Source organism: Enhydra lutris, unplaced genomic scaffold, assembly GCF_002288905.1.
Source record: "Enhydra lutris kenyoni isolate GAN:26980312 unplaced genomic scaffold, ASM228890v2 scaffoldscaffold13, whole genome shotgun sequence".
Classification (NCBI taxonomy): domain Eukaryota; kingdom Metazoa; phylum Chordata; class Mammalia; order Carnivora; family Mustelidae; genus Enhydra; species Enhydra lutris.
In genome coordinates this window covers 8,133,269-8,145,595 of record NW_019154097.1, presented here as the reverse complement: position 1 = coordinate 8,145,595, position 12,327 = coordinate 8,133,269, and the positions used below count along the sequence as shown (strand labels likewise).

The following is a 12,327-nucleotide window of genomic DNA, read 5'->3' as shown; positions in this document are numbered from 1 at the left end:
GACACCCCTCTAGACAGAGGAAGAGATTTCATTTGCAAATTAAATACCTAACTTTTAGCTGTTACTGGAACCATTAACCTGAGTATCAGGAAAAAAAAAAAAAATCCCATTAAATCTTTAATTTCTTCCAAGGGAAACTGACTCTTTCCCCTGAATTTCAAAACGAAGACAGCTGCTGCCTTTTCGTGCAATGAGCAGTGCCCAGGATCCAAGGGAGCCAGTTTTTCATTTTCCCCCAATAATCTCCATTTGGATTTACAAGTGCATGCTCGCCCATATACTGCCTTAGGAAATCTGTTTAAAAGACACATACTTCTCATCATTTAAACCTGGTTCCCCAGACCTAAAATTACTCCGCAGCCAGGACTCAAGAAATACACTAACGAAGCTGCTTAACTGTTCTACGAAGTTTTCCTTAAATGGACCTGAGAAAGAGATTTTTTAAATTCTCTATTTTTCAACTAATACACCTCTTCATTTTGTGATCTGCACAACAATCAGGGCATTTCATATGGATCTCTCTTTAGAAATCCTGGCTCAGAGTCCTGGGCTCCCAGAACATGCGCACTGAGCTACACTGGGTGTTTCCTAGGGTCGACGAGAAAATGAATGCTTACACCCAGAAAGGCTACATAAGCTAAGCGAAACCTTAAAATTTTATTTTGGGTTAGAATTGTATCAACTCAGTTCAGAAGTGCTGGTATCTCACTCTGATTATGAAGGTCCCTTAATTATTGTCCCTGATTATTACAAATGAAAATTTTCCAAATGAAAACAAAGTTTTATTTGATAAATCCAATTTACCAAATAAATTCTTTCAGAACAGTTTTAGCGACTAGTGAGGAGTCAATGGAAATCTCTGGTCTATGCTCACAGAATTAAGAACTGAGAGAGACAAGAGGCAAAAATATTATCTACAGTTTCAGAGACAAAGAACAGAATGAACAAACATTTTATCCAAGATATCTGGTTTATGATCCCTATGTCTTCTTCCCTGGGTACCAGCTGCCTCTGAACACAGATCTTCCTGATGGAGTCACAGGCACACGCTTTAATAATCACAAACACACAAAATTACAATCACCAGGACATACCTGGAAGAAAGCAAACCATGGCCAATGACAGTATCTTGGATTTGAGGGACTACATGGTCATATAAGGAATTGTTAATCCAACAAAGAAAACAATCTCCCCCTCGTGTTTTCTCCATACTTACTCACAAATCTAAAGGCAGAGAGACTACCGGCTCTAGCAGATATCAGCCATGAGATTTGGTATAAATCAATTAAAAAGTTTATTAGTCATAGAAAAAAATTGATTCCTTAAAGTCAATTCTTGTTAAGTTCCCTGTAAAACAACAAGCTTACAGAGTATTTCTCTCTCACAAACAGAAAATCACTACGCTTTTGGTCCAAGATACGTTGGGTTTTTTCCTTCTTCTTCAGATGACAGACGGATGGATGCAGCCGAATCTATGAACGAGTGTACTTGCCCCAAATGTGCAACATAAATACAGAAGCGATGAACAGAAGACTCATAACCAATACTGGGACAGGGCCACTGGAAGGAAGAAGAGAAGGCATGCTTACTCCGAGTAATATCACATATTATAGCTGTAACACTAAAGACTGCCGGGGGAATAAAGCAGCCCTTCACTAAATCAAATGCTTCTCAAATTGAGAATTAGTACATGGGTTTCTTAAAGGGAGAACCCCCTGAACTCACACAACCTGTGAATGCTGACTCTGAGGAAACGCTATGGGGCCCTCCTCTGTGACTCTTCCTGCCAATTCTGGTTTTGGAGAATTCAAGACGTCATTTCCCCTCCCAGATACAACTGGGGAGTGGACAACAGAAAAGACCCCAGAAATCTTTACAGTGAAGGCAGTGGAGTAACCCAATGGAGCAGTGGAGTAACAGAGTCCACTAGTGGCCAAAAGACAATGCACAGAGATCAAAGTCCTTGCTACACTATTCTGTTCTTCCAAAATCTGTACAATTCTGGGAATAAACAAATTTAAAAGTACATGGGAAGTAATCTTCATGGAGTTACACCTAATCACTCCCCTCCTTTGGTGCAACGTTAGAGCAACAGGAGACACAGAGCACGAAGCCGAGAGCGCAGCTCCCAGAGAGCTGGAATTCGGGAACCAGCTCTGTCAACCATGAGCGGTGACTGTGGCCCTGTTACTTACCTTCTCCGGCCTCATTTTCCTCATCCGTAAAATGGGAATAATCCCAGTGCTTCTCCTATAGGGTTGCTGAGGTACTAAATAAGTTCATATGAACACAATGCAGGGTTATAGTAAGGTCCCAGGAGATGCTATTATTGGCCTGAAAAAAAATTTTTCTCAACTCCCGGGAAGAACCAGCAACAAGTTCCAAGCTGTGGATCTGGAGATACAAATTCCCAACTGTGTCTTTTCACTGAAAACATCTGTCTCTCACTGATGATCAACTGCGGCTGAGGACACTTCGGGACAGCTTCTATCCTGGGGGGCTCACGTGGAGAGCAGCAGCAGGCCAGCCAGCTGTCGGAGAGCACAGAGCCGAGAGCTAGCGCAGGCCAGACGCCCCAGGACAGCTCTGACCGGCTGACTGAGAAGAGCATACAGCAAGTCCCCTGGAGACCCTGAGGGTCAGGGGGCTTCACGATTTCTCTCTGAAATGCTCACAAAGATTACCTCAAAACAAAGACTAAAAGGTTTTTCATGCCACCAACTCACAAACCCCAACCCCAGCAATGCTTTCCGAAACTCATCCCCGTCTTACCACGACAGAATAGTAAAAAATCACTCAATAAAACCAAATCTCAGGGAAGCCTTCGTCAACTACCCTGGCGATCCAAGCCACCTTATGAGTTAATGAAACTAATCCAAATAAATCGGATTTTGTCTCCTTCTGCCAGATAGCAGCAGCAGTACGGAAAGAGCATGGGACTGAACAGTCCGAAGACGCAGCTCCGGCCCCTGCGGGCTGTCTTCCACGTACAGGTAACTGCCTCTGTGAACCAAGCGGCTCTGCGGACAGGAGTGCGTCATTATGCCAATGCCTCAGGCACCGGGTTCAAGCAGGAAACAGCTGTAAGCAGGGGTGTTCAGGAGCCTCGCGCAAACAGACCTGTGGGACCAGCTCGGCCACGTGGTATCAGAAACCACGGACAGAAAGTGAGGCGAGCGAGGCCTGGAGACTCTGGATGCCCATTTCCCATCACCTAATGAGCACTCCCGGACCAAAGAACTTAAGCCAGTGGTTATGTTCACCCGCCAGGGTCACCCACCACCCACCAAAGGCGAAGGGGGGCTGAAGAACTTTTGGTAACACAGCCTAAAACAGACACTCCCATTAGGCTGTAATAACATCAGCTTGTGCCTCCAGGAGAGCTCTGAAAAACCAGCCAGCTCCAATTCAAGTGGTTACTCCTATTTCTCAGTGTGGGACAAGAACAGCAAATGAGGAGCAATTTCATCTAATTAAGCAGTTTCCCCTCCAGTTCTCTCTGTTCTCGTCATTAATTCTGACACAGCTGCACGCAGGTTTTTCCCTTGCTTTCATCCAATCCATGGAGATGTTATTCCAGGCTCTGAACTAAATGACTGATACGCAGACAAACCAAACCGAGCCCACCTGGCACGAATGAAGCTGTTGGGTACAGTACATCTCATCAGAGCCAACGCCACCGGTGGAAGACACTGCACTCCCCCACACATGTGTGACACTCAGAAACACAAGGTCTGTTCCCCAACACTTACACCTTGAGCCCAGGTGAGTCTTCTGTGTAGAATCGCCACATGCCCCCAGTGCCTGCTGAGGTCGTGCGCCCCGCGCTCCTTGTTCCACAGCTAGCATTTTTTCTGGAAGAAAAGAAATATTACAAAAAGGTTTTTCTCAGAAGCCCTTACCATAGTATTGAAACATACGCTCCCACTACGTTGTTAAAGAAAAAAAAAAAACAAAAAACCAACACTTTCTTTGCTAGACCCCCCCCACAAATTCTTGCTTTTACTTCATTGATAGTGATTAACCACCAAGGACCGAGTACCTGCCATATGTTAATGAAGACAATCACCCCAGAAAGTAGTCACCATTTCCAATGTATAAATGAAGGAAACAGGCTCATAAAAGGTTAGGTAAAGTGCCTGGGACCACACAACCAGCAGGCAGCCAACCTCAGCAGTGAACCCAATTCTGACCCCAGAGCCTGCCCACTTGCCCACACACATGGGCACCTCATTTGAACAATGAATTTCAGTTTCTCTTCTCAAGTATTTTTGTGAAGTCAAGTAATAAACCCCTGCTTAAAAAGCCCTGAATCCATATAATCTGATTTTAAAATGACTACATTAAAATGTTTTTAAGTTACTGTATATACTACCAAAGAGAAAAAAACAATTAAGCTTTCGTTGTCATCCAGGTCCTAAAATGGAGTGTACGTTTTATAAAAAATTATTTTATACCTGTTTTCACTATTTTTATATACTTGATATTTTTTATATATTTCACTATTTTGAATATATATATTCACTATTTTGATATGCCATAGATCTTGGGTAGAAGTAGGATGTAGAAAAGCGCAGAAAACACCCCAGCCATAACGTGTCCTCCTCACAGGAGATCCCAGGTCTGTGAGATGAGCTGCGTGACACGGGAAGCCCAGGCTCACAGGAATAGCCCAACAGCACTCGTGCCGTCCACCAGAGAACACAGGGAGAATCTAGAAGTGAAAACCCTATTACACCATCTCTTCTCACTGCCTTTCCAACTCTGTTCATAATCCCCACCTCCCCCTGCCATGGCCTCTACCCCAAAAGCTAGTGCAGACATATTGATTACCAGCTACATAGTGGACCAGGAACTCCTTAGTCCATGTGTATCACTGTTTCTATGAGATAACTGATGGAAAACAGTAAACATAATTGTACAAGGATTTACACAGCAATTCATACACTTAGAAGAGCCTTCACACACAAGGCTATACATCATTTAAGCTGTGAGGTAGGCACCTGAAATTTTTCTCCTTGGTCGTTAAAAGGAACTTGAGCTAGATGGTAAACCCACTGTGGACATGAGAAGTCATCAGCTGAGCCAGGACTAGGACCCATGCACTTTCCCCTATTCCCATAGCCTTCCAACTGCAGTGCCTGTTCTCAAAGTCTCTGGAATTACACGAGCCCCAAAGAAATCAGTCTAGGCTCTTTAAGATCTCTTACACCTACTGGCACGTGGGACATGCAGAGGATTTGATAACCAGGGTAACTGGAAATACCAAATGTACTCAAAATATCTCCCATTCCTCCACTGGAAAGCCAGGGAGAAGTTAACAGAGCCCATTTAATCGTTTACGTTTCTGTTAGGGGTCTATTTTACCCTTTCTTTTTGGCCACAGTGTAACTGCCTCCCTCTTCCTATACCCTATGGTTCTTTCAAATATCCCAAGATTACAGGGTGGCTTGATTCCTTCATTTATTCATCATTTATTCTGTCAAGTCTTACAGCTGGATACGGATGACGGGCCACTTCTGCCAAAATCTAATGGAGATAAATATGGAAACATGAATGCTATTATAACCCCATGAACAAAACACTTTGGCAGCAAAAGAGAAAACTCACAGCTGCTGCTGCTTTCCACGTCAGGGAAGGCGTCAAGAACCCCTGAGCTTAGTCTAGCAGAATAAACAGAAGTGGGGGGAGGGGTCATCTAGTGAGTTCAGCAGTAATAAGCTCACTGCTGCTGGATCAGCAGGGAGAAGGAGAGGCAGGTGGGCTCAAGTAACACCAAGAGCATTGGTATCCACCCTTTTTTCAAGTTCAGCAACAAGAAACTGAGATAGGAACTAAAAAGATGTGTGACAGAATCAGAGGGGAGGGCAGATTGGAGTAGAAATGACCTGGAGAAAAGACTTAGGTAGGAAATGCAAACATCCAGATGAGAGAAGTTGGGCTAAACTGGAAGAGTGGACATGAAAACGGGAAACAATTGATGAGAAGCTGTTCCTGAGCCATTCGGTCCTGCAAATGACTAAACAGACAGGGCATAGGAAAAGCACACAAGGACCCTGAAGTTTTGGCCTTGGGGAAATGAATGTATAGTAGTAGTGCTGGATGGAAGTAAGAGAGATAAAATTGGGGCAGAAGCTAGGATGAAAAGAGACTGAGTTTTGCATGGGACAAGTGACAGAGTGTGATGGGACCTGCAGATCAAAACGTGACTGCAAAGCTTAGATCGAGACACACGAGTTTAATGACATCAGTTTTCTCAAAGTTGTCTCTGAGACAACACACTCCAATTTGTTGGCTTTCCTCTTACAAGGATGCCCCAAGGTGCCCCAAACTGAGTAATTACAAGAAAACATTGACGTCTTCTCAAGACACACAACACCTACGGCCACGTCGCCTGAAGTTCGGTGTGCACTTGTGACTCTTTTCATCCCGGGGTCTCCTCCCCCGGACCAGCGAGTTCTTGGGCCCCATCTCTCCGAGCCCACAGCCAGAGGGTCGCGGGGGTCCTTACCTCTGCCGGACCGTGGATCCGGCCGCCCGGGCGGCCACTGCTTTGCTGGGAGAGCGCCCCGACGAGCCCACACTAGTGCCACTGGGGGTCGGACCAGGCTACAGAGAGAGACAAGTGGACAAGCTGGTGAGCGCCCCGCCACGCGCCCCCGACCCCCCCGGTCCTGACGATCAAGACCAGCACCTGCAGGGGAGGCTGGGGAAAGCAAGAGTGCTACAAGAGGAGGGCAAGGCGGAAGGCCAGTGTCAGGGCGAAGAGGAGAAGCGGGATCAAGGAGGGAAGGCTGTAGGGAAGTAAGTAGGAAAGCCGCCGTACCATGCTGAAGACTGAAAGGCGCTGGACGCTGAAACTGACGTCCAAGAAGCGGTCGGCGGACTCCTCAAAGGAACGGCGGCTGGAGGGGCTGGATCAGGCCCCGCCCCCAGGCCCCACGCAGGGTCCTCGCCGGCTCCAGGGACGCCTGAGTTGTCCCACCATATGCCTGTACAAATTTTGTTACAGGCGACTTGGTCAACCGCTGTGTGGGAAGCACAGACCTTCCGCCTCCTTCCGTTGAATCACAGCGTCCTTCATAGAGTCTTATCCCTACCAAAGGGCGGATATACCCACGGTCAGACGGGAAATTTCTTCTGGCAGACAGAGGGCGCCCGCAGCTTTGCGCTGATGTGGCCCAACTGACGCAAGCGCCGCGAGGCGTGGTCGGCCCGGCAGAGGCCCGCTGGGAGCCGGGAAGGAGCATGCGCGGAAGTTCGGTAGGGCGCGGGGCGGTGGCGGGGTTTCTCTACCATGGCGGAGAGGCTGGGCGAAGATGAGGATCTTGGTCCCAACCCGTCGGTGCTGTTCCTGCACCCGGACCTGGGCGTAGGCGGCGCCGAGCGGCTGGTGCTAGACGCGGCGCTGGCCCTGCAGGCGTGCGGATGTAGCGTCAAGGTCTGGACGGCGCACTACGATCCCAGCCACAGCTTCGCGGACAGTCGCGAGCTGCAGGTGCACTGCGCCGGGGACTGGCTCCCGCGCAGCCTGGGCTGGGGAGGCCGCGGGGCCGCGGTCTGTGCTTACGTGCGCATGATCTTCCTGGCGCTCTACGTGCTGTTCCTCGGCGATGAAGAGTTCGACGTGGTCGTGTGCGACCAGGTGAGGCGGCCGCGAGTGCGGCCACGCCCGACCCTCGCCTCGCCTCCTTTTCCCGCTAGGGAGGGCGCACTGCATGGCCTCTCGTGAGCTTTCCCGGCCTGCGGCTCAGAGAGCTCGGAACTGATCTGGAGAGGAGAGAACTGGGCGTGAGACTGGTTCTCGGACTGTAGTGTGGACACATTAAAGTTGCACGTTGGTACAGGACCCCACCCTCAGAAGCTTTCATCCTGGAGTCCTGAGGTTGGGGCCCAGAAATCTGCAGTTTCGCCGGGGATCTTCAGGCGATTCTGAAGTAGATGGGTCTTGGGGCTTCTCTAAGAAACGCAAGCATTAGCAGTCAACCTTAAGTCACCTTTTACTAATGAGTAACTCGTAGGTCTTCCCTTTTTGCATTAATTATGTTGACTCTACTTCCAGGCCACATGCATCCATCCCACTGTGTGTAGCTTTTGCAGACAACCCACCTCGTCCGCAATGTTGTGTTAAAAACGCCAAGTGAAACATGTCATCCCCCGTTAAAGTTTTAACATGGCTCCCTCTTAGTCTTGGGAGAAGTCAGTTTTTTACCTCCATAAATAATGTCCACCTGCCTCTGGGCTCTAGCCATTTCGGACTCCGCTTTTTCTTCCCCAAAAGTACTTTATTTTGAAAAGTAACATTTACTCGGAACAAAAATTCCAATAGTATAAAAGAGTGTGATATAAAAGTCCCATCCCAGTTCCACTCCCTAAAGATAGCCACTGTTAGCAGTTTCTCCTGCATCCTTCCAGAAATTGCCTGTAGCTGCACTAGCAGATATATCTGTTCTCACTTGGATCTTATTTGTAATAATGTGGACTATGACATACCTGCTGTTTGATGACTTGCCCTTTTTTTCACCAGAATTCCTATTTGGGACATCCTTATATGTCAATATTAGAGCTTCACTTCATGGTTCTCAAAGGTTGCTGGAAAATCTGCTTTTGTTTAAAAGTATCATAATTTATACATCTCCTGTTAAAGGACATCACTGTGGCCAGTTTTGTGCAAATAGATCAGTATTGAAATGGACATCCTTGTACCTTTTTTTCTACTTCTGTCAGCATGTCCTTGGAATAAATTCCTAGAAATAGTGTCCGAGAGTTTAAATATCAATAGCTCTTGCCAAATTTGCCTTTCAAAGAAGTTGTGTCATTTTGCTCTTGTGCACAGTGGATGTATAAACTGTTTTAATCTTTGCCAAACTGATAGGTGGAAATAGTTTCACATTTGTATTTGTGTGTTTATCATTCTTGAGTTAGTTTGATCCTCCTTGCTTGTCCAGAAGCTGTTGTTTTTGTTTTTTTTTAAGAAATGTGGACATTTCTAGACATCCTGCATTTGTAGCCAGTCATTAAGCATGAGGCAGCTGAGACTAGTGAATAGGAAAAAAAAAACTGAACTTGGAAGTGGCAGACCTGGGTTTTGTACCAGATCTGCTACCTTCTAAGAAGCTTCAGATAAATCTGGCAGGATTCTTCAAGTGGTCAGGGAGGTAACCTAGAGATTAAGTAACCTGTAAAGATTACCCAACAAGAACGTCTCTAGTAATGCCCTCATGTCGTTCATGCTTAGTAACAGTTATGGTTAACATTTACTGAGCGCATGCTGTATGCTAAATTCTGAAGCATTTTACACATGCCGGTACATTTAGCGATCGCAAGACAATCCAGGGGTTTTTTGAACTACAGTTGTCACCATGTTACAGAAGAGGAAACAGGCAGAGAGGGAGGTAAGATTACTTGCTCATGGTCACACAGCCAGCAGTCTTCATTCCAGAGCCTGCACTCCAGTTTTTTAGGAGGAGACACATGCTAGAGCCGCCCTGTCCAGTAGCGTAGCCTCTAGGCTCCTGTGGCTATTAAGCACTTGAAATGTGGCTAGTCTGAGCTGAGATGAGGTATAAGTGTAAATTACACGTCTGGTTTTAAAGATTGATGTGGAAAAATCGAACGTAAAGTGTCCTGTTAACTTTTTTGATAACGATACATTTTGAAATGATAATATTTTAGATAAATGTTTTTTAATTTTATCCTTAAAAAATGCTGTCATCCAGTTACTAGATTTTTATTTCCATTGGGCCATGCTGTCCTAGAGGGAAACCATTGGACTTACAGCTTTAAATACTTAGCACACAGCCAGCAGATGGGTCCAAGCCTTCCATACACCAGGCGTTGTATTGGGTGAGAGTCCAGGAGGCCACAAAGCAGAATCAGGCATTGCCGGGGATGAGCCCACAGGCCAACAGGCAGGGCGGGTGGGCGTGCTCTTGACTTGGTTGACGCCGAGCTGACCAGTCCGTATCTGCTGTTGATCTTGCTTCGGCTAGGTGTCCGCCTGCATCCCGGTGCTCAAGCTGGCCAGACGGCGTAAGAAAATCCTGTTTTATTGTCACTTCCCAGATCTGCTTCTCACCAGGAGAGATTCTTTTCTGAAACGCTTGTACAGGGCGCCGATTGACTGGGTAGAGGAGTACACCACGGGCATGGCGGACTGCATCTTGGTCAACAGCCGGTTTACAGCTGCCGTTTTTAAGGAAACATTCAAGTCCCTGTCTCACATAGACCCCCATGTCCTCTACCCATCTCTGAATGTCACCAGCTTTGACTCCGCTGTTCCTGAAAAGCTCGATGACCTTGTCCCCAAGGGGAAGAAATTCCTGTTCCTCTCCATCAACAGATATGAAAGGAAGAAAAATCTGACTTTGGCACTGGAAGCCCTAGGAGAACTGCGTGGAAGGTTGACATCCCAGGATTGGGACAAGGTTCATCTAATCATGGCCGGTGGTTATGACGAAAGAGTCCTGGAGAATGTGGAACACTATCAGGAATTGAAGGAAATAGTCCGACAGTCCGGCCTTGGACAGTGTGTGACTTTCCTGCGGTCTTTCTCAGACACACAGAAAATCGCACTTCTCCACGGCTGTACCTGTGTGCTTTACACACCGAGCAATGAACACTTCGGCATCGTCCCTTTGGAGGCCATGTACATGCAGTGCCCAGTCATTGCTGTGAATTCGGGTGGGCCCCTGGAGTCCGTCGTCCACGGCGTCACAGGGTTTCTATGTGAACCTGATCCAGTGCGCTTCTCAGAAGCGATGGAAAAGTTCATCCATGAACCTTCCTTAAAAGCCACAATGGGACTGGCTGGGAGAGCCAGGGTGAAGGAAAAGTTCTCCTCTGCAGCTTTTACAGAACAGCTCTACCAGTACGTCACCAAACTGCTGGTATAATCCAACTTTTTTTAAAGGCCTTTTTGCTATATTCGTTAGTATCATTTTTTATAGATTGTAGACTCACTTTTGAAACCGAAAAAGAAACCTAAAATCTATTGCAGAAGAGATTAAAAGAAAAATGCACTTGAATCTGAACCACTTCCCCATGCACCACTCCTTTTCATCTACTTTTTAAGAAAAATGGAATATCTTTTATGCTGTAGTTATTCCACGTCTTACTAGTGTTAAGATATAAAAATGGTACAATTCCACATTCATCAAAAAATTTCAATTATAATTCTCTAGATTATTATTGCTTTGACTGTAAATTTTGAGTTATAGTGTGCCTTGGTACACTATAGTTTAATTGTATCATCATTAAAGTTGATTAATTTGGGTTCATAGCATGAGAACAGGATCACTGTAGTCCCCAAAATCAGTGCATTCACTATCCTGTGTTAGTAAATTTTTGCTAGTCATACCTTCTCCTGGACCCATAGCAAGAATGTTCTGTACTTTTTTACAAAGATGATTTATTATATTTTTGCACATTGAGATGTGACAGTAAAATATGTTTATCATAGGAAAAGAAAGCATACTAGATTTTGGCCTCTGTGATCTGGGATCGTTAAGAGTGTGGATAGCCAAGCCTGAAGTCTGAAACTAGAGTAAACAAGGTGTTAAAAGTAAGAGGACGTCCTCACTCATGGGTGTGCGTCTGATGTAAGTTTGGTTTCTTCATGTCATCTGAGTCATCGGCTTTGTTAGTGTTGGTGTTTGGTTAGGGAAGCTCCTACTAAGCATAAGACATAATTGCTTTGTGTCCTTCAAGTCCTGCACCAGATGTCATGGTTGTGGAGCTTTCCTTGACCCCCACCCCTTTCCTCCTCCCTCCTGCCAGCCTAAACGTGGTTCTCCTCTGCCATGGACCCTAGCCCTTTTGTGGCCCGGACCAGTCTTAGAGTTTCTTACTTACCTGTTGGCCTAAGTACAAATAAACGTAAAGCACTTTTCAACATATCTTCACAGCTAAATTCTTTTTTTTTTTTTTTTTTACTTTTTTTTTAATTCCAGCCCAACATGGGGCTTGAACTCATGACCCCAAGATCAAGAGTCTCATGTTCTACCAGCTGACCCAGTCAAGTACCCTAAAAGCTAAATTCATCTTTAGAAGAGCAATGATCACTAGCCAAAGGCTTCACATTGATCAATTCTAAGAGTATAGACATGAGAGCCTAACAGCCTGTTTGACCTTGGATGAATTACTTCATTTCTCTGCCTCAGCTTCTTCATCTGCTGTAATATTCTACATTCTTCATAGAGCAGTTACAGCAGATTACCATAATATATGTGAAATATTTAAAACAGTACTTGGCACATAGTATGGGCTATATAAATGTTAGCTATTTTGTTACTTGGGTATATTGAAAAGCTGTAGAAATTCACGGGG

At 45.8% G+C, this 12,327-nt stretch overlaps 2 protein-coding genes across 2 annotated transcripts; one reads left to right on the top strand and one right to left on the bottom strand.

Moving 5' to 3' along the window:
* Nucleotides 1-1,270: 1,270 nt before the first annotated feature.
* Nucleotides 1,271-6,948, bottom strand: LOC111146146 (Sec61 translocon beta subunit). Its single transcript, XM_022501566.1, has 4 exons — nt 6,827-6,948; nt 6,512-6,609; nt 3,753-3,854; nt 1,271-1,560 (listed from the first exon to the last, which is right to left on the bottom strand). Exons 1-4 carry the CDS (start codon nt 6,827-6,829, stop codon nt 1,473-1,475), a joined length of 291 nt encoding a protein of 96 aa, XP_022357274.1. The 5' UTR covers nt 6,830-6,948; the 3' UTR covers nt 1,271-1,472.
* A 349-nt stretch (nt 6,949-7,297) lies between these two features.
* LOC111145785 (ALG2, alpha-1,3/1,6-mannosyltransferase) lies at nt 7,298-11,945 on the top strand. Its single transcript, XM_022500990.1, has 2 exons — nt 7,298-7,645; nt 9,993-11,945. Exons 1-2 carry the CDS (start codon nt 7,298-7,300, stop codon nt 10,893-10,895), a joined length of 1,251 nt encoding a protein of 416 aa, XP_022356698.1. The 3' UTR covers nt 10,896-11,945.
* The last annotated feature ends 382 nt before the right edge of the window (nt 11,946-12,327 follow it).

Excerpts from the sequence above, each read along its gene's own strand:
- LOC111145785 (XM_022500990.1), top strand. The coding sequence starts at position 7,298 with ATGGCGGAGAGGCTGGGCGAAGATGAGGATCTTGGTCCCAACCCGTCG. Across the intron at positions 7,646-9,992 it reads ACGTGGTCGTGTGCGACCAG|GTGTCCGCCTGCATCCCGGT; the intron begins GTGAGGCGGCCG and ends TGCTTCGGCTAG.
- LOC111146146 (XM_022501566.1), bottom strand. Across the intron at positions 3,855-6,511 it reads GGATCCACGGTCCGGCAGAG|AAAAAATGCTAGCTGTGGAA; the intron begins GTAAGGACCCCC and ends CTTTTCTTCCAG. Across the intron at positions 1,561-3,752 it reads GACTCACCTGGGCTCAAGGT|TGGCCCTGTCCCAGTATTGG; the intron begins GTAAGTGTTGGG and ends TCTTCCTTCCAG.